At 40.6% G+C, this 21,049-nt stretch overlaps 1 protein-coding gene and 2 non-coding genes across 3 annotated transcripts; 1 reads left to right on the plus strand and 2 right to left on the minus strand.

Moving 5' to 3' along the window:
* Position 1: 1 nt before the first annotated feature.
* On the minus strand, positions 2-108 carry trnal-caa (transfer RNA leucine (anticodon CAA)). The gene is made up of 2 exons: positions 71-108; positions 2-47 (listed from the first exon to the last, which is right to left on the minus strand). It is a non-coding gene; the product is annotated as a tRNA-Leu (tRNA).
* Positions 109-1,815: 1,707 nt separating this feature from the next.
* Positions 1,816-1,922, minus strand: trnal-caa (transfer RNA leucine (anticodon CAA)). Its single transcript has 2 exons — positions 1,885-1,922; positions 1,816-1,861 (listed from the first exon to the last, which is right to left on the minus strand). It is a non-coding gene; the product is annotated as a tRNA-Leu (tRNA).
* A 1,551-nt stretch (positions 1,923-3,473) lies between these two features.
* Positions 3,474-20,171, plus strand: wash1 (WAS protein family homolog 1). The gene is made up of 11 exons (XM_063004504.1): positions 3,474-3,577; positions 7,799-7,939; positions 8,980-9,091; positions 9,397-9,543; positions 14,398-14,534; positions 14,633-14,768; positions 17,099-17,306; positions 17,424-17,618; positions 18,045-18,197; positions 19,770-19,838; positions 19,946-20,171. The coding sequence occupies exons 1-11, from the start codon at positions 3,570-3,572 to the stop codon at positions 20,092-20,094; spliced, it is 1,455 nt and encodes a 484-aa protein (XP_062860574.1). The 5' UTR covers positions 3,474-3,569; the 3' UTR covers positions 20,095-20,171.
* The last annotated feature ends 878 nt before the right edge of the window (positions 20,172-21,049 follow it).

The following is a 21,049-nucleotide window of genomic DNA, read 5'->3' on the forward strand; positions in this document are numbered from 1 at the left end:
CTGTCAGGAGTGGGATTTGAACCTACTCCTCCATTTGGAGACCAGAACCCTCACTAGAGAAGGAGTCACACTTGAGTCTGGCGCCTTAGACCGCTCGGCCATCCTGACTTACAATAAAAAATTGAGAAATGGGGAGTGAAATGTTTCTTCCTATTGTATTTTGAGGCAGAAGTAAAGATAACTGTCAGAAGTGGGATTTCAACCCACTCCTCTATTTAAAGACCAGAAACCTCACTAGGTAAGGAGTCACACTTAGACTGGCACCTTAGACCGCTTGACCATACTGACTTACAACAGCAAGCTGAGAAATGGAGAGTGAAAAGTTGTTCTCTATTGTATTTTGAGGCAGAAGTGAAGATAACTGTCAGGAGTGGGATTTGAATCCACTCCTCCATTTGTAGACCAGAACCCTGACTAGGGAAGGAGTCACACTTGAGTCTGGTGCCTTAGACCACTCTGCCATCCTCACTTACAACAATTATCTGAGAAATGGAGGGTGAAAAGTTGTTCTCTATTGTATTTTGAGGCAGAAGTAACGATAAGTGCCTGGAGTGTGATTTGAACTCATTTCTTCAACTCGGAGACCAGAGACCTCACTAGGTAGGGTGTCAAACTTGAGTCTGGCACCTTAGACCACTCGGCCACCATTACTCACAAGAAAAAGCTGAGAAATGGGGAGTGAAATGTTTTTTAAATTGTATTTTGAGGCAGAAGTAAAGATAACTGTCTGGAGTGGGATTTGAACCCACGCCTCCATTTGGAGACCAGAACCCTCACTAGGGAAGGAGTCACACTTGAGTCTGGCGCCCTAGACCGCTCGGCCATCCTGAATTATAACAATAATCTGAGAAATGGAGAGTGAAAAGTTGTTCTCTATTGTATTTTGAGGCAGAAGTAAAGATAAGTGCCTGGAGTGGGATTTGAACTCATTTCTTCAACTCGGAGACCAGAACCCTGTCTAGGAAAGGAGTCACACTTGAGCCTGGCACCTTAGACCACTCTGCCATCCTGAATTATAACAATAATTTGAGAAATAAAGGGTGAAATGTTTCTTCCTATTGTAGGGAAGGAGTCAAACTGGTGAAAGGCGCCTTAGACCGCTCGGCCAATAAGCTGAGAAATGGAGAGTGAAAAGTTGTTCTCTATTGTATTTTGAGGCAGAAGTAAAGATAACTGTCAGTTTTGGGATTTGAACCCACATCTTCGCTTGGAGACCACAACTCTGACTAGGAAAGCCATCACACTTCAAGACCACTCAGCCATCATGACCTAGAAAAACAAGCTGAGAAATGGAGGGTGAAAAGTTGTTCTCTATTGTATTTTGAGGCAGAAGTAAAGATAACTGTCAGGAGTGGGATTTTAACCGACTCCTCTATTTGGAGACCAGAAACCTCACTAAGTAAGGAGTCACACTTGTGTCTGGCGCCTTAGACCGCTCGGTCACCCTGACTTACAGCAATAAGATGAGAAATGGAGAGTTCTTCAACTCGGAGACCAGAGACCTCACTAAGTAGGGTGTCAAACTTGAGTCTGGCGCCTTAGACCACTCGGCCACCTTTACTCACAACAAAAAGCTGAGGAATGGGGAGTAAAATGTTTTTTCAATCGTATTTTGAGGCAGAAGTAAAGACAACCGTCAGTTGTGGGATTTGAACCCACATCTTCACTTGGAGACCAGAACCCTGACTAGGAAAGGAGTCACACTTGAGTCTGGCGCCATAGACCACTCTGCCATCCTCACTTACAACTATAAGCTGAGAAATGGAGGGTGAAAAGTTGTTCTCTATTGTATTTTGAGGCAGAAGTAAAGAGAACTGTCAGGAGTGGGATTTGAACCCACACCTCCTTTTGGAGACCAGAACCCTCACTAGGGAAGGAACCACACTTGAGTCTGGTGCCTTAGACCACTCAGCCATCCTGAATTATAACAATAATTTGAGAAATGGAGAGTGAAAAGTTGTTCTCTATTGTATTTTGAGGCAGAAGTAAAGATAAGTGCCTGGAGTGGGATTTGATCTCATTTCTTCAACTCGGAGACCAGAGACCTCACTAGGTAGGGTGTCAAACTTGAGTCTGGCGCCTTAGACCACTCGGCCACCATTACTCACAACAAAAATCTGAGAAATGGGGAGTGAAATGTTTTTTCAATTGTATTTTGAGGCAGAAGTAAAGATAACTGTCAGGAGTGGGATTTGAACACACGCCTCCTTTTGGAGACAAGAACCCTCACTAGGGAAAAAGTCACACTTGAGTCTAGTGCCTTAGACTGCTCGGTCATCCTGACTTACAATAATCATCTGAGAAATAAAGGGTGAAATGTTTCTTCCTATTGTAGGGAAGGAGACAAACTTGTGTATGACGCCTTAGACCGCTCGGCCAATAAGCTGAGAAATGGAGAGTGAAAAGTTGTTCTCTATTGTATTTTGAGGCAGAAGTAAAGATAACTGTCAGTTGTGGGATTTGAACCAACATCTTCATCTAGACCCCTCGACCATCCTGCCTTACAATAACAATCTGAGAAATGAAGGGTGAAATGTTTCTTCCTATTATATTTTGAGGCAGAAGTAAAGATAACTGTCCACAATGAGATATTAACCCACACCTCTATTTGGAGGATAGAAACCTCATTAGGGAAGGAATCACACTTGAGTCTGGTGCCTTAGACAGCTCAGCCATCCTGACTTACATCAAAGTCAGTTTGTTGTCAAGTACTTGAAGCGCTCTGCTATACTGACACAGTCTTGGATATTTATGTGCTACAATAAACTGAGTAATGGAGGGTGAAATGTTGTTTGCTATTGTATTTTGAGGCAGAAGTAAAGTTCACTGTCAACGATCAAGACACCTGCATTATTTAGTGAAAACTACTAAGTAATGTGATATTTACTTTAATAATTCACGTTTGTAAAAATGTATGTTTGCTTACGTGTTCATGCTCATAAAAAAAAGGTTTAACAGTTTTTAAATACATACAAACTTTTTACTTCGTTAAAAGTAACCGTGAACAAATCTCTTTATTCATGATGTCTTAACTCCAAGTCACAAGAATTAAACAAACTTGAATCAAAATAGAAAATCAATTGGTAAGTAAAATCTAAATGAACCTCTTAGTTAATAACACTTTAATTTACGTTATTCTCGTAATAACAGTGAATTGATTTTGCTACCAAGACATTTCTTTCCTTCCAAGTGTCTTGCTGAAATCGAAATGCATTTGCCGTCGAACATCACTTCCAAAGTCGCACACTACATAGTGCATTAGTTAATTTAGCTGCTTTTAAAGTCTAAAACCTAATGCTGAATATTTCGTGTATTTAAAACTTATACAATACTTGCAGTGTGTTTGTGTCTAATTGTTGTTGCCTGGAGGATGCTGAGCACCAATAATACACATTGTAGTGCATAGGGATTAGAAAGCAGCGCGTGATTTGGGACACGAGTTTTTAACTCGCCTCCACTCACAACGTGATGCGGAAGTTTTTATACACACCACCAGCGCAGTTTTGTCAGTGCATGGTACAAATGCTTAATTCTACATAAAGTTCACAATTTAAAGCACGACGCTTTAAATGGTCAGGTAAAGGCATGCTTATTATTATTATTTTTATTTATTTTAGCGCAATATTAAGTTTTAGAACCGAGAATGACGTCGACGGATTTAGCTAGCTGGCTAACCGGTAGCTGTCTAGTCTAACTTAATGGTATTCCGCACAGTGCCAGTGTTCCACACAGTGTTCATCTTGTGATGCAACTGCTTTTTTCTAAATCCGAATAAAGTTTTAAAATCTGGATCATCATCATTGACCCACCTCCCAGCTTGATCGTGAGGACAGTATTCTGGTTATCTTTGCGTCACACCGACAAATATCCTGCTACTCTAAAATACCACATCATTTATTTTCTTTGTTTATTTACTCAAACCGAAATTTGCGCTCACTTGCCCTTGTGATGATAATACAAGACATGAATGCTAATGCTGTGCTTGATGGACATGTTTGTCAGGCCTGACATGATTACTGTACAACAGTAAAAACTTCACAAATCCTCTAATGCATCAGTAATAACAACGAAAAATGAGTTTCTGCTCTTATACAATGCTAAAAGCTTAAATAGGGGCACGTATGATCTTGTCCAATAATTTTGACTCGAATGGTTAAAGCCAAGTTCTGCATTGCAATAGATTGTGTGATATTGTTTTGGGTTAAGTATTTTCCTCAAACATAAAACACAAAAAAAAAAAAAAAAAAAAATACAGGAACAACTGAACATACATTTGTAATTTTGTTAATTATTAATTGTTAATTTGTTAATAATTTTGTCATACATTTTTGTTAATTGTAAAAGTAAACACCACATATGCCATAAATGATTTAAAATTAATTCTACAAATAGTAATGTATTATTGAATATGTGATAAAGTTAAAAAATGTACGAAAAAAGGTAATTGTGAAGTGCAAAGGTTTAGACATCCTACTAAGGCAGGGGTCCTTGTCTTTGGGGGGCGCGCGAGTGCCTGACCGGGGGGCGTGGCATTACTAGATTTTTTTACTTCTAAAACTAAAGCAATTAATTTTTCACCCACGGGAGACAGATTTCATTAGTCTAACTGACCACGCACACACGCACGTTTAATGTTATTCAGTTCAGTTTGAAAAAAACCTTCAAAACAGGGCTAACAGTGAAAATAAACCGGTGACAAAAGCAACGACCGCTGTTATAGGACGTGTGTGTTTCTTTAAGAGAGACACTCTGTTCACAGCATCGATATAAGTGATTCAAGAGTCGATTCATTTTAAGCGCAGCGTAAGTTTCTTTTCTCAGTCATCTCTCCGTTTTTACTGTTATAATGAATGTTGCGGTTGTAATTATAAAACGGATAGTTCCGGTCCTAAAATCTGATTGGCTGAGCCGCGTTCGAAGCCGTTGTAAAATCCCCGATAAACGCACACCTATGACCACCTCACGTCATTCCATATTAATACACCACTGAATACAAAAGTTAATGTTATTTTCGCCCTCATGTTGCCTAGCAACACTGTTAATCGAACTATTTTGCGTCGCGGAAGAATGCTTTATTGTAAGTTTATACACAATAAATACATTTATGAATTAAACATTGTTGTATTTATTATATTTTATTATATTTTATGTTGACTGCCGTTTTATAAAAGCAATAAGCCACTCGAGACTCCGCTTCGCGTCGTGCCAAAAACGTCATCCCCGTGCTAAAATCATAGTAATGCACGGCCTCTCGTGGCTTATTGCTTTAATAAACACCAGCTACTGCAGAACATTTTGTGTGACTCGCTTACCTTAAAAAGCTCAGGCTTAATTATACTGAGTATTATCACAGAGCGGAGCTAAACGTTTTCTGTCAGTCAGAGCAGATTATCCTGAACTAACCAACTTAGTAATTGATGAACTTTTGTCTATGCTTGACTCTGTGAAGTAATGTTTTCTGCTCTCATCTACATCAAAAAGCAAGAACCGCTTACGATTTACCAAAGTGAACCACGAATGTATATAATGTGCTGATAGAAAAAGGTTGAAAACCCCTGTACTAAGGTACTACTTAATTTAAGAAGATATACTTTATTTGTCATATATAAAGTACAATTAAATTATTTCTTTGCATAACCCAGCTTGTTTGGAAGCTGGGGTCAGAGCGCAGGGTCAGCCATCGTACAGTGCCCCTGGAGCAGACAGGGTTAAGGGCCTTGCTCTAGGACCCAACAGTGGCAGCATAGGAGAGCCTGGATTTGAACCACCAATCTTCCGTTTTATAGCCCAAAGCTCTACCCACTAGGCTACCACTGTCCCTTTATAACCTGCCGTTATTTTAATGATTTAGACATACATTTGTAGTATTCAATGATTAATTGAGAGTAAGGGAGCTAAATGTGCAAATGTTCATGTTTGTTCATTTTCATAATCACAGCTTATAAATTCTTAGATGCAAACCGCTCTGGTTCTAGGTCATTCTTGGGTGTTCTTGTATGCACAGCATGTTTTAAATCAAACCGCAGATGTACAGGGGTTGAACAATGAAACTGAAACACCTGGTTTTAGACCACAATAATTTATTAGTATGGTGTAGGGCCTCCTTTTGCGGCCAATACAGCGTCAATTCGTCTTGGAAATGACATATACAAGTCCTGCACAGTGGTCAGAGGGATTTTAAGCCATTCTTCTTGCAGGATAGTGGCCAGGTCACTACGTGATGCTGGTGGAGGAAAACGTTTCCTGACTCGCTTCTCCAAAACACCCCAAAGTGGCTCAATAATATTTAGATCTGGTGACTGTGCAAGCCATGGGAGATGTTCAACTTCACTTTCATGTTCATCAAACCAATCTTTCACCAGTCTTGCTGTGTGTATTGGTGCATTGTCATCCTGATACACGGCACCGCCTTCAGGATACAATGTTTGAACCATTGGATGCACATGGTCCTCCAGAATGGTTCGGTAGTCCTTGGCAGTGACGCGCCCATCTAGCACAAGTATTGGGCCAAGGGAATGCCATGATATGGCAGCCCAAACCATCACTGATCCACCCCCATGCTTCACTCTGGGCATGCAACAGTCTGGGTGGTACGCTTCTTTGGGGCTTCTCCACACCGTAACTCTCCCGGATGTGGGGAAAACAGTAAAGGTGGACTCATCAGAGAACAATACATGTTTCACATTGTCCACAGCCCAAGATTTGCGCTCCTTGCACCATTGAAACCGACGTTTGGCATTGGCACGAGTGACCAAAGGTTTGGCTATAGCAGCCCGGCCGTGTATATTGACCCTGTGGAGCTCCCGACGGACAGTTCTGGTGGAAACAGGAGAGTTGAGGTGCACATTTAATTCTGCCGTGATTTGGGCAGCCGTGGTTTTATGTTTTTTGGATACAATCCGGGTTAGCACCCGAACATCCCTTTTAGACAGCTTCCTCTTGCGTCCACAGTTAATCCTGTTGGATGTGGTTTGTCCTTCTTGGTGGTATGCTGACATTACCCTGGATACCGTGGCTCTTGATACATCACAAAGACTTGCTGTCTTGGTCACAGATGCGCCAGCAAGACGTGCACCAACAATTTGTCCTCTTTTGAACTCTGGTATGTCACCCATAATGTTGTGTGCATTGCAATATTTTGAGCAAAACTGTGCTCTTACCCTGCTAATTGAACCTTCACACTCTGCTCTTACTGGTGCAATGTGCAATTAATGAAGATTGGCCACCAGACTGGTCCAATTTAGCCATGAAACCTCCCACACTAAAATGACAGGTGTTTTAGTTTCATTGTCCAACCCCTGTATATTAAGGTGAAATTCCATCCTCGGTTTTTGACCAACTTTCTCATTTAACCTTACAGTGTTTTGTGCACTGCTTGCTTAACAGTTTGCAATGGTTACTTTTTATTGAATGTTGCTTCTTTTTATCACCCAAATATACCTGCTGGTTTTGCAGACATGGATTAAGCTAAGTCTTGGGATACATATAAATATTCTAGGTTGTATACCATTTAAAGATATTTACAATAGATTTTTGACATATTTTGATCTGAGCTGAGCTGTCTCAGGTTGATTCACATGTTTGAAAGAAGTCAAAATGTCAAGTTTACCTAATATTTTGTAGTAAGTTGACTTTTTATTTCTTTGTGCAGTTAGCCATTTATGTGTGACATGTTAATGGTAAATAGATTAAACACCCTGTCTGGAGAAAATGTTTATTTCTTCTTACTTCTGTGTATTAAATTATACAATTATATAATATAATAATTGTTTTTGATTATGATCATATTGTGTTTTAGGATGACACAGAAATTCCATCTGGAGGGCCAGGTCTATTCTGTGCCATTGATCCAGCAGGACCTAAGACGGGAAGAGGCAGTGCATCAGATCACTGATGCCCTGCAATATCTGGAAAATATCTCAACAGACATTTTTAGCAGGTAGAACACTCTCACCAATGATTTATTTTTGCACATACTAATAGATTACTAATTAAAACTATAAACTTTGTAAAGCTAAAGCCTATTTTTTTATTTATGTTAATATGTATTTCCATTTATTTTACTGGGTGGAAATTCTATTTTTTTTTTACCTATTAGTCTGCATTTAAACACCCAAGTGAAATCAAAAGTGTTTAGACCCTTTATTTATTACCTTGTTGAAGCCTCATAGGCAGCAATTGCAGGTGCAAGTCTTCTTGGATAAGTTTCTACATGACTTGCATGCTTGGATTTAGGCAGTGCATTCAATATCATGATGCTGCCACCACTATGTTTTATCATATGGATGGTATTAGCCAGGTGATGTGTAGTGCCTGTGTTTTTTGGCATGAAATAGTGCTTGCAGTTGTGCCCAAAGAGTTTAATTTTCCTCTGTCTGCATTGCTCAAATAAAACTAAACTTCTAGAGAGGCCTACAATTTGTGACAGAGATAAATATTCATTGATTCCATTAAATTCTTAATTAGCAGAATAGACAAAAAAGGCAACACTAGGAGAAAACATGGAAAAGGGCAAGATTGTAAGATGAAAGGTAAATGCACAAAATTAAGCATTTGTTGCTGTAAGGTTTTTGTTTCTGTGTGCACGTGTATCTTTTTGTCTAAAAGCTTGCTCAAATATGGTAATTTTAGCCGCAAAACAAAAAAAAAACATCCATTTTGTTACCATGACAACATAGTGGAGGAGAGACATTGGTCTGGGGAGTGTGTGTACGTGTGTGTTTGTGTAGTGGTGCGGGGGTGGGGAGTAACAACTGGTTTTCTGGGTCAGCTCCATTAGGATGTACTCTTGTTTTTTTTTCTCCCATTTTCCCAGGTAGTACCCCAAGCTAGTGCACTCCAGCAACTGTACACTTACTACCTGACTGTAACAGAAGTTGTCATGTTATACATTTTGCCATATCATAAAGTAAGAAACTAATGAAAAGCAATCTGTTTCCATGCACACACACATGTACATAAAGTGTTGTGATTTTGCAGGGTGTCTGAGAGTGTGGAGAAGAACCGCGCTCACCTTCAGGCTGTCACAGATCGCATCAAACTTGCTCAAGCTCGAGTTCAAAAAATCAAAGGTAGCAAGAAAGCCACCAAGGTATTACATATAGATTATACAGTGTAAAATACAGTGTAAAACTCACATTTTTGGTTTTCTACTTTGATGATTCAAAGATTAATAATTCAGCTGCACCCACTTGTACCAGCCTTAATATGCTTGGCAAATATGATGATGATCTGCAGATGTTTAGGTGTGCTCAAAAATAAGACGTAGATTTACCACATACCTGATTACACTTGTTTAGTGTTACTATAATTAACCTTATTAACATTAGTCAGTCGGAGAAATAACAAGCAGCATTTACATGCTTGGACTTTTTGTAAAGTGGCATGTCTGTTTAGGTGTTTTCCAGTGCCAAGTTCCCAGCTCCAGAGAGACTGCAGGATTATTCTTCCATCTTTTCTGGTGCCGTTGATCCAGCATCTCACAAACGACCCCGCTACAGAGTTCAGAGCAAACTGCGTCCCCTTGATGATAAAGCCTTACAGGTTAACGTTTTTCATCTTTGTCATTTTGTGTGGTCTCTTTTGAACCCTACTTTCACTGCTGTGATTATATGTGAAACACCTTATCAGCCTGCCTTGAAGCTCATTTTTTGAATTCTTTTTTGACCAGTGACTTTAAAAGTTGTTTTGAACCCAGTACAACCTGCTTAACAGACTCTGAGAATATAGGGTTCTGTACAGCATAACTTTAGGCAAATCCATGCAGCAGCATTACATGTAGTCAATCAGGCATGGTTTTAGTAGAGGGAACACTTTTGACTCTTTGAGCCATGACCAAGCACAAAGTGGCGCAAGGGGACACGTGCAGTCATGGCTTGTATTTTTATTAGTGTAAAAGAAGCTCCAAATTAAAGAAACAGCTTTACATTAGTTGTGTCTGAGGAGGGTGCCCTGTCCAGGAAACCAAGATAAACCAGGATAAATCGTTTGATAAAAATGGAATTTAAATTACATTTGTCTGAATAGAACATATTAATTGTATATTAATAGCTCCTGTGACAGCCAACATAGAGCCTGATACAGTGTATCACAAAAGTGAGTACACCCCTCACATTTCTGCAGATATTTAAGTATATCTTTTCATGGGACAACACTGACAAAATGACACTTTGACACAATGAAAAGTAGTCTGTGTGCAGCTTATATAACAGTGTAAATTTATTCTTCCCTCAAAATAACTCAATATACAGCCATTAATGTCTAAACCACCGGCAACAAAAGTGAGTACACCCCTAAGAGACTACACCCCTAAATGTCCAAATTGAGCACTTCTTGTCATTTTCCCTCCAAAATGTCATGTGACTCGTTAGTGTTACTAGGTCTCAGGTGTGCATAGGGAGCAGGTGTGTTCAATTTAGTAGTACAGCTCTCACACTCTCTCATACTGGTCACTGAAAGTTCCAACATGGCACCTCATGGCAAAGAACTCTCTGAGGATCTTAAAAGACGAATTGTTGCGCTACGTGAAGATGGCCAAGGCTACAAGAAGATTGCCAACACCCTGAAACTGAGCTGCAGCACAGTGGCCAAGATCATCCAGCGTTTTAAAAGAGCAGGGTCCACTCAGAACAGACCTCGCGTTGGTCGTCCAAAGAAGCTGAGTGCACGTGCTCAGCGTCACATCCAACTGCTGTCTTTGAAAGATAGGCGCAGGAGTGCTGTCAGCATTGCTGCAGAGCTTGAAAAGGTGGGGGGTCAGCCTGTCAGTGCTCAGACCATACGCCGCACACTACATCAAATTGGTCTGCATGGCTGTCACCCCAGAAGGAAGCCTCTTCTGAAGTCTCTACACAAGAAAGCCCGCAAACAGTTTGCTGAAGACATGTCAACAAAGGACATGGATTACTGGAACCATGTCCTATGGTCTGACGAGACCAAGATTAATTTGTTTGGTTCAGATGGTCTCAAGCATGTGTGGTGGCAATCAGGTGAGGAGTACAAAGATAAGTGTGTCATGCCTACAGTCAAGCATGGTGGTGGGAATGCCATGGTCTGGGGCTGCATGAATGCAGCAGGTGTTGAGGAGTTACATTTCATTGAGGGACACATGAACTCCAATATGTACTGTGAAATACTGAAGCAGAGCATGATCCCCTCCCTCCGGAAACTGGGTCGCAGGGCAGTGTTCCAGCATGATAATGACCCCAAACACACCTCTAAGACGACCACTGCTTTATTGAAGAGGCTGAGGGTAAAGGTGATGGACTGGCCAAGCATGTCTCCAGACCTAAACCCAATAGAACATCTTTGGGGCATCCTCAAGCGGAAGGTGGAGGAGCGCAAAGTCTCGAATATCCGCCAGCTCCGTGATGTCGTCATGGAGGAGTGGAAAAGCATTCCAGTGGCAACCTGTGAAGCTCTGGTAAACTCCATGCCCAGGAGAATTAAGGCAGTTCTGGGAAATAATGGTGGCCACACAAAATATTGACACTTCAGGAACTTTCACTAAGGGGTGTACTCACTGTTGTTGCCGGTGGTTTAGACATTAATGGCTGTATATTGAGTTATTTTGAGGGAAGAATAAATTTACACTGTTATATAAGCTGCACACAGACTACTTTTCATTGTGTCAAAGTGTCATTTTGTCAGTGTTGTCCCATGAAAAGATATACTTAAATATCTGCAGAAATGTGAGGGGTGTACTCACTTTTGTGATACACTGTATGTAATGTATAAATCAGGGTTTTGCCAGCAACATTAATAAAAAAATCATATTTCAGTGTAAGTCTACAGTCAACAAAAGGATAAGGTGCCATAGGTGACACCATATTAGTTGGACTGGTAACACCAAAAAATTATAGGAATATACACTGATCAGCCATAACATTAAAACCACCTCCTTGTTTCTACACACATGACCTAATTACTGACTGTAGTCCATCTGTTTCTCTGCATGCTTTGTTAGCCCCCTTCCATGCTGTTCTTCAATGGTCAGGACTCTCCCAGGACCACTACAGAGCAGGTATTAGTTAGGTGGTGGATCATTCTCAGCACTGCAGTGACACTGACATGGTGGTGGTGTGTTACTGTGTGTTGTGCTGGTATGTCTGGATGAGACACAGCAGCACTGATGGGAGTTTTTAAATACCTCACTGTCACTGCTAGACTGAGAATAGTCCACCAACCAAAAATATCCAGCCAACAGTGCCCCGTGGGCAGCGTCCTGTGACCACTGATGAAGGTCTAGAAGATGACCAACTCAAACAGCAGCAATAGATGAGCGATCGTCTCTGACTTTACATCTACAAGGTGGACCAACTAGGTAGGAGTGTCTAATAGAGTGGACAGTGAGTGGACAATGTATTTAAAAACTCCAGCAGCGCTGCTGTGTCTGATCCACTCATAGCAGCACAACACACACTAACACACCACCACCATGTCATTGTCACTGCAGTGCTGAGAATCATCCACCACCTAAATAATACCTACTCTGCTGTGGTCTTGTGGGGGTCCTGACCATTAAAGAACAGAGTAAAAGCAGGTTAAAAAGATATGTGGAGAAACAGATGGACTACAGTCAGTAATTGTAGAACTACAAAGTGCTTCTGTATGGTAAGTGGAGCTGATAAAATGGACAGTGAGTGTAGAAACAAGGAGGTGGTTGTGGCTAATCATTGTAACTAAACACAAATGAGGAGTTAAGCAGTGTGAAGATAACCAGTACACACTAAGGACTGTAGAACTTAAGGTGCTTGTTTTGGTTCCTATAGAATATCTTTTAATGGTTTAGAAAGAGAAGAAGCTGATTTGCCAGTTATTGGTTCAAATGTATTCACTGCCAGATTGACCCTACGCCTAGCGGTCCAGTGCATCAAGAGGCCGTAGATATGCTGAACTAAAAAGAGACTGACAGAATAAGTTCAGCCTTCAGGCACTAACTGCAACCTTGTCAATTCTCTTCCAATTTAAGTTTTGTGAGAATAAAATGATCCAATTAGACATAAAATAAAAATACTTTTACACAGAAAATTATTAGACGTACATAAGTTGACTGATACGGGTGCAATCTGAGCCAACAAATAGTTTTGCTGCATGTATTTTTTGTTTCATTTTATTTCATGTTTAACCAACACTTAATCCTGGTCAGAGTTCCAGTGGGTCCACTTTTCCCGAAATCATTGGGCAGGGATGCAGCAACACACCCTAGACAGGAGGCCAATCCGTCACAGGCTTTCAGCCAAACTCCCCGACAGACATAAGAAATCATGTGTATGAAGACTCCTGACCGGCAAAAAAAGAACTTTGCATGTACTTTGGTCACTGGCCAAGCTGTTTAAATTTTTAGTTTATTCCAGTCAGGGACATTTGGCTGTCTGCAATACAAAACAGCCTAATAAGTGAGCTGCTATATAGAGATGCAGAATGTTTTGGGTTATGGAATTGATTTGTGGATGTCTGCATATAGCTGGTCGGGTGCAGCAGTTAATATTGATTCAGGGCGTCTAGAAGGTTTCTAGAACTGGAACTGGATCTTGACAGTAAGCGATATTTAGTTATTGACACTGTCCTTGATTCCATCATTACTCAGTCTTTCTCGTAGTTCATTATTCTTTTTCTTTAATCATGATAAGAGTTTCTCAGTGTTAACTGATGTATAAATGTATACATTTGATAGACATAGAATAGATAGTAAATAGGGCATCAACAATATTGTAATGGAGATACAGTATGTGTTCTAATTTGACTCATTTTCTGCGGGCACATTTTAGGAGTTTTGTGGGGTCTGTATAAACAGAGATGATAGCACTGCAGTTTATTGCTTGATGTTCTTAGTGTAACTTGTTCCTGCTGCTGTCAAGTTGTCCGGGTACTTTTTTTCATCTCTCTGTGCCTCATGCATATAAATACATTTTTATCTGTAAGTCTAAAGTTGATGGTGCAGCACTAAATTATGCTAGCTCACTAGGGTTTATATTCCTAGCTGTGCCATTGGCTGGTCGGGTGTTTTCATACAGACATGATTGGCTATGTTTTGTAAAGCCCCCCCACTTGTTGTTTACAAAACTTATAAGTTTAAATCTCAGCAGAGCCACTGACCTGGCTAGGTGTCAACACAAACACAATTAGATGTGTTTGAGGAAGGGAAGGTCGGACAGGGTCTCTTCCCACTGCTTTTTGCAATCTTTGGGACTGCGTGAATTGGTAGGGGGTGAGGGAGCCACATGGAACTTAAAGTGGGAAAACCTCTGTACAATACGGCTTTGTGTGGGTACCCAACACCAGCAGGGGATAAAAAGTTGCCAAACATTGGACACGTGTTAGAGGGGGCATGTGCAGAAAACACATCATTCGCTTGTATTTTCGTGTTACTAATATGTCTGTTTTTGTTTGTTATAGGAGAAGCTAACGTATTTTCCAGTGTTTGTGAACACTAAGAAGCGTTCTGAAGATGAGACGAAGGAGGGGCTGGGGAGTCTGCCGAGAAACATAAGCTCTGTCAGCTCACTGCTACTTTTCAACACTACCGAGAACCTGTACGTATCTATACCTGTACACACGGACACACAAACAATATTAAAAATAAACATTATTATCAGTTTCTTATAAGTCTTGTGTTCATCTTTGTATGTAGATATAAAAAGTATGTGTTCCTGGATCCTTTGGCGGGAGTTGTCACCAAAACTCACAACACACTAGAGACTGAAAAAGAGGAGAAGCCATTTGATGCACCACTCTCTATCACTAAACGAGAGCAACTAGAGCGACAGGTAAAGGTCTTAAAACGTTAGACATAATAGCAAGTGTAACAGCCACAAAAATCATTATTTCAAGGGAACAGTCTTCAAAGATATAGCTGCATATGGAATCAGAAATGAGGATACTGACTGGGATAGACATATAATTAAGTGAATAGTTACTAAATGGCCAAAAAATTACCTCAATATCAAATGAACACCTTTTTCTTAGTATCAAAAATAAATAAGTTTCAATCGATCAGCCATAACATTAAAACCACCTTCTTGTTTTTACACTCACTGTCCATTTTATCAGATCCACTTACCATATAGGAGCACTTTGTAGTTCTACAATTACTGACTGTAGTCCATCTGTTTCTCTGCTCATCTGATCGCTCATCTATTGCTGCTGTTTGAGTCGGTCATCTTCTAGACCTTTAGCAGTGGTCACAGGACGCTGCCCACAGTGCGCTGTTGGCTGGATGTTTTTAGTTGCTGGAACATTTTCAGTCCAGCAGTGACAGTGAGGTGTTTAAAAACTCCATCAGCATTGCTGTGTCTTATCCACTTATACCAGCGCAACAAACACTAACACAACACCACCATGTCAGTGTCACTGCAGTGCTGAGAATGATCCACCACCTAAATAATATTTGCTCTGTGGTGGTCCTGTGAGAGTCCTGACCACTGAAGAAGAGCATGAAAGGGGGCTAACAAAGCATGCAGAGAAACAGATGGACTACAGTCAGTAATTGTAGAACTACAAAGTGCTTCTATATGGTAAGTGGTCTTTAACACTGTGTAAGAACTCTGGTTAGTAGCCTGAGGTGTCTGTACCTTAGTGGAGGAATGTGGTGATCAGTGTGTAAGTCTCCATGCATGAGGCTGGCCTCACAGGTGAACCCATTGAAGTATGGGTGAATAAGAAGGGGTCGGTGGACTGCACACAAATTCAGCAAAACATGACAATTGACCAGTGATGTCCAGACTTATACATATGACTTAATTAACTTAATTCAAATGTATGAAACACATTTTTTTTATTGTGTACTGTGGACATCAGTCCATTACCATTTTATGTGCTTGTTAAACATCACGTTTTCTGTTAAACCAGGGTCCATTCATTTGGAACGGATTGCATTAGTACATGACAGTGCACATAATGTTCTCAGATAGTGTGTGACTGCTTAGCAAAATAAATCTAATCCATTAGGCCTTTTTGCCAAGTAGGTTTTTTTGCTGATGTTGCACTCAGTTAAGAGCTTAATTTTTTACACCTTACTGCACTTCTGCACTTGGGTGCAGTAAAGTACACTACCCGACAGCTTAGTCACTGAGAGGTGCATTTGTCAGTGCATTTCAGTGCCGGCCTTAAGTCTGGATAAAAATAGAAGGGTTGAGTCAGGAAGGGCATAAAACCTTGCCAAGTCTGGTATGAGCACCAGATCCACTGTGACGTTTTATTCTGTGAGCTTGTGTGGCTGAATGTTTTTAACCATTTAAATCTGACTTATTAAGTAGGTGGCAACCAATGACAGAGCTATGTTAAACTAATCTAGTCATGGTCAATTGGAACTTATTTTCCCTCGTTGCTGCTTCCACCCCTGATCGAGGACGGCTAAGGCTGTCACGCTCCCCCTCTGTTGCACGCTGCTAATCGCTTCTTTTCACCTGCTGGGGACGGGGTCTCACAGTGCACATTGTTGCGTGTGTGGAGAGCCACACGCTGGCATCTGTGATCTGTGTGCAGATGCCTAGACCAGACATCACAGGCTGCACTCGCACCAGTGACGAGGATCCCTGTTTTAGCTATCTCCCACCAGTTGTGAGTCTGTGTGTAGGCGCCCGGCCGGCTGATAGCAGAGCCAAGATTTAAATTTGACAGGGTTAGCATGTTTTACCACTATGCCACTGGAGCGACCCTTTATGTCTGAGGTTTACATTGTTGTATTGTTTATTTTATGCTCTTTTTAGCTTATAACAGTGACTAAAATAACTGAACACAGTTATTAGAATAAGTGTCCGTTGTCCCTGTACTTGTAGTAAATCAAATATTATCCCTTCTATTGACACTACTGTTGCTGTTGTAAAGAATATTTAATCCAGTCAGTATTCTGCCAAGTGTTTCTTGGCTTCATCTGAAGTCCATACGCATGTTGACTCAATCCCATTGGTATGCACTAACATACTTGAGTTAATGCAGTATTAAAACAACTTGCTAGTGACTGTAAATCCCCCTGTGAGAAGTGGCAAATGAAAGTCTATAGTGAAGCTGAAAACATTACTGCAATGCATCAATGTACATTCTGTAACAATACCAGAGTTGATTTGGCAGCTCATTAATTTTTTTATACCTCTCTTAGACTGCCGAGAACTATTTTTATGTGCCAGACTTGGGCCAAGTTCCTGAGATCGATGTGCCCTCTTATCTGCCTGACCTGCCTGGCATTGCGGATGACCTCATGTACAGTGCTGACCTTGGCCCAGGATTTGCACCATCTGGTGCTGCCAATACATCCATGCCAGAGCTTCCCTCCTTTGGTACAGACCATGAAGAATCTGTTGGACATGGTAAGTGCATTGTTGGCATTCTGCTGTTTAGCTGGATGTTTTTGAGCTTCTTTATAGTCCACATAACCAAACACAAGTGATTAATTTTTAGTTTTTCCCTTTTTTTCCATATTTTAGGCCTTCAGTTTCAATATGAGGCGCCTCCTCCACCACCTCCGCCCCCTCCTCCACCTCCTCCCGAGTCTCATCTTGTTACTGCTCCTCTACCTGGGGCTCCTTCAGCTCCACCACCACCTCCTCCTCCTCCACCTCCTCCTGTGGTCCCAGATGACACAGGGGGTGGAGTTACATCCAGGCATGGCTCATCCACAGGTATCCATTTCTACATGTATTTAATTATTTGCAGAGAAGATCTGTGTTGCATAAAGTGTATGTGTAATATAGAATATAGGCCTAAGCAGTAGTATAAGATAACTTCTTATGCAATGAATAGTTAGATAGCAAATGAATAGAGGAAATTAACAAATTAGTAACATTTGCTTAATACAGTATAATTAAAAAGTAGAATTTTGTTGACTAATTATAGGTATTTGCAAAACCCTCCTAAAAATGTTATATTATGTATCAAGCTTGTACTATAGGTTGTTTTAAATAAATATAATATATATAAAAACAAATCAGACAGTTTTGACAATTTGGCACTGTATGATTTCTGATTACTAATTTAAACCAAATAAACAATATACTGAAAAGCAACTTTATATATATTAAGTGTGAGTGTGTCCTTGTGTGTGATAGGTGCAGTAAAAGGTGCACCCACAGAGGTGTTGAAACCATCGGATGGGCGAGCTAGCTTACTCGAATCTATCCGGAATGCAGGTGGCATTGGCAAACTGCGGAATGTCAAAGAGCGCAAGATGGAGAAGAAGAAACAAAAAGAGCAAGAGCAAGGTCAGAACGCGTGCTGTACGGTGTGCAGGTTTCTACAGGGTTGTACATAGGAGGGTTTGGGGTGGATTTGAACCCACAGCCTTCTAGTTGGTAACCCACAGCTCTACCCACTTGGTTACCACTGTCCCTATTGTCCCTATACTTGATCTGATGGTGTGTAGACTGGTCTGCAAATATTTTTTTTGCTTCCAATCTAGTCATGTCCAGTTCTTCCACTAGTGCCCCCTTATTGCACACCCTCTCAGACACAGAGCAGTACTGCAACCCAGCCAGGTCAGGTCAATAGCACCACCTGGGATTTGAGTTCTCAGTGTTAGTGGGCTCACACATTATACCAGTTATATGAAGAAATTCATATAATATTGATCCTACACTGATCAGCCATAACATTAAAACCACCTCCTTGTTTCTACACTCACTGTCCATTTTATCAGCTCCACTTACCATATGGAGCACTTTGTAGTTCTACAATTACTGACTGTAGTCCATCTGTTTCTCTGCATGCTTTGTTAGCCCCCCTTCATGCTGTTCTTTAATGGTCAGGACTATCCCAGGACCACCACAGAGTAGGTATTATTTAGGTGGTGGATCATTCTCAGCACTGCAGTGACACTGACATGGTGGTGGTGTGTTAGTGTGTGTTGTGCTGATATGAGTGGATAAGACACAGCAATGCTGCTGGTAACCTCACTGTCAATGCTGGACTGAGAATAGTCCACCAACCAAAAATATATCCAGCCAACAGCGCCCAGTGGGCAGCATCCTGTGACCACTGATAACGGTCTACAAGATGACCAACTCAAACAGCAGCAATAGATGAGCGATCGTCTCTGACTTTACATCTACAGGGTGGACCAACTAGGTAGGAGTGTCTAATTGAGTGGACAGTGAGTGGACACAGTATTTAAAAACTCCAGCAGCGCTGCTGTGTCTGATCCACTCATACCAGCACAACACACACTAACACACCACCACCATGTCAGTGTCACTGCAGCGCTGAGAATCATCCACCACCCAAATAATACCTGCTCTGTAGTGGTCCTGTGGGAGTCCTAACCATTGAAGAACAGGGTGAAAGCAGGCAAAAAAAATATGTAGAGAAATAGATGGACATTAGTCAGTAAATGTAGAACTACAAGTGCTTCTATATGGTAAGTGGATCTGATAAAAGTGAGTGTAGAAACAAGGAGGTGGTTTTAATGTTATGGCTGATCGGTGTATAAGAGCACTGAAATGTGACTTGAGGAGAAACAAAACCCTTAGAGATCCGTACATGAATTTGTTAATCAAACATATTACCTTTGACTACTGCTAAAGCTGCCCTACAAATGGCATTTTCCTATCTTGGCAGCAAGATATGAAAATTAAATCCATAAAAAAGTGACACTAAAGCTGGAGGTTTTTTTAGATAACAGAATGATGTGCAGAATAGCTAGACATTCATTTCATTTAATAACCAATAATGCTGTGGCTTGAGATTATTTTATTGAATGTATTGTCAGACTTTTGGACATTTTGCTCTATCACTAGTCAAGTAATTTACCATTTGCTTCAAAATCTTTCTTCCCCTAGTTGGAGCGACAGCCAGTGGTGGAGATTTTATGTCTGATCTCTTTAACAAATTGGCCATGCGCAGGAAAGGTGAGACTGCATCTCGGCACTTAAGAAAAGTGGCTATTAAGTTTACTAAAATATTAGGTCATCGCCCTACTGACACCCTATCGGCTGTGTAATTTCATGATTGACAGGTATCTCTGGAAAAGGCCCTGGAGGTGGAGATGCCACAGATGGACCTGGCAGTTCTGGCAGCGCGTTCGCCCGGATGTCAGATGTGATCCCACCTCTTCCTGCACCCCATCAGCCCACCGCTGATGATGACGAGGACTGGGAAGCGTAGCCAAAATGGATTTCAGATAAACACAAGCGGACACTTATGAATGTAGGGTTTTTAATAACTAAAAGCACTGTTGAATGTTTTGTAGTGTTTTTTGGCCTATATAATTACATCCTAAACTGAAGGAGCATTGTGCCTGTAAGAAACCGACAAGCTCTAAATGAGAAGAAAATGAAGGGCATTTTACACTTGTGCTTTACATTCCAGACCTGACTCTGTTTGATCTAAGAATTTGGTACCATAGGGTAAGTAAACAGATCCTGAGCATGGGTGCACACCAATCTCTGGGATTTGGCCTTTTGGATCAGGCACTGAATACATTAATATCTTCAACCAATCATGTCTCTTCTATAAATGATGATATTTATACACCAGTGACCACATTCAGACGCATGAATGAGCCCAGAATGATCTGGTCAAGTGTTAAAAATTGTCATTAAAGTGTCTAGCCAGATTAAATGCAGATTATTTTCTTGTAACAACTTTGTGGCTTTAATAAAAATGTGAATTTGTATAAAATCAGTATTAAAAAATTAAATTAAATTAAAATAAATGTGGAAGTATGTGTAGTTCAACCTGCACAACTGTCATCGTCTATTAAACTATTGAAATATAGTAACTGTTTTATCATGTAAGCTTTTCTTGACAAGTGAAGTGGTGATCAAAACAAATGAGGTCAGGTAGAGATTAAATATTCAGAACAGGATTTCAGTGTAAATTACTGAATTTTTTATCCAAGACAAAAACATTCTACCTAAACTAAGAACGCAAACAATTTTAAAGTGATAGCTCAGTGGTTAAGATTCTTTACTATTAATCAAAATGTTGCTGGTGCCACTATTAAGCCCATGAGCAAGACCATAAGGTATCAGTTGCTTCAATTGTATTCATTCACAATTCACAAGATGCCTTGGATAAAACAGTCTGCCAAGAGCTGTAATTGTACTTACCAAATCAT

The sequence above is a fragment of the Trichomycterus rosablanca genome, chromosome 11 (genome assembly GCF_030014385.1).
Source record: "Trichomycterus rosablanca isolate fTriRos1 chromosome 11, fTriRos1.hap1, whole genome shotgun sequence".
Lineage (NCBI taxonomy): Eukaryota > Metazoa > Chordata > Actinopteri > Siluriformes > Trichomycteridae > Trichomycterus > Trichomycterus rosablanca.

Coding starts and splice junctions, on each gene's coding strand:
- wash1 (XM_063004504.1), top strand. Junction 9,544..14,397: donor TTGATGATAAAGCCTTACAG/GTTAACGTTTTT, acceptor TGTTTGTTATAG/GAGAAGCTAACGTATTTTCC. Junction 17,619..18,044: donor CAGGCATGGCTCATCCACAG/GTATCCATTTCT, acceptor TGTGTGTGATAG/GTGCAGTAAAAGGTGCACCC.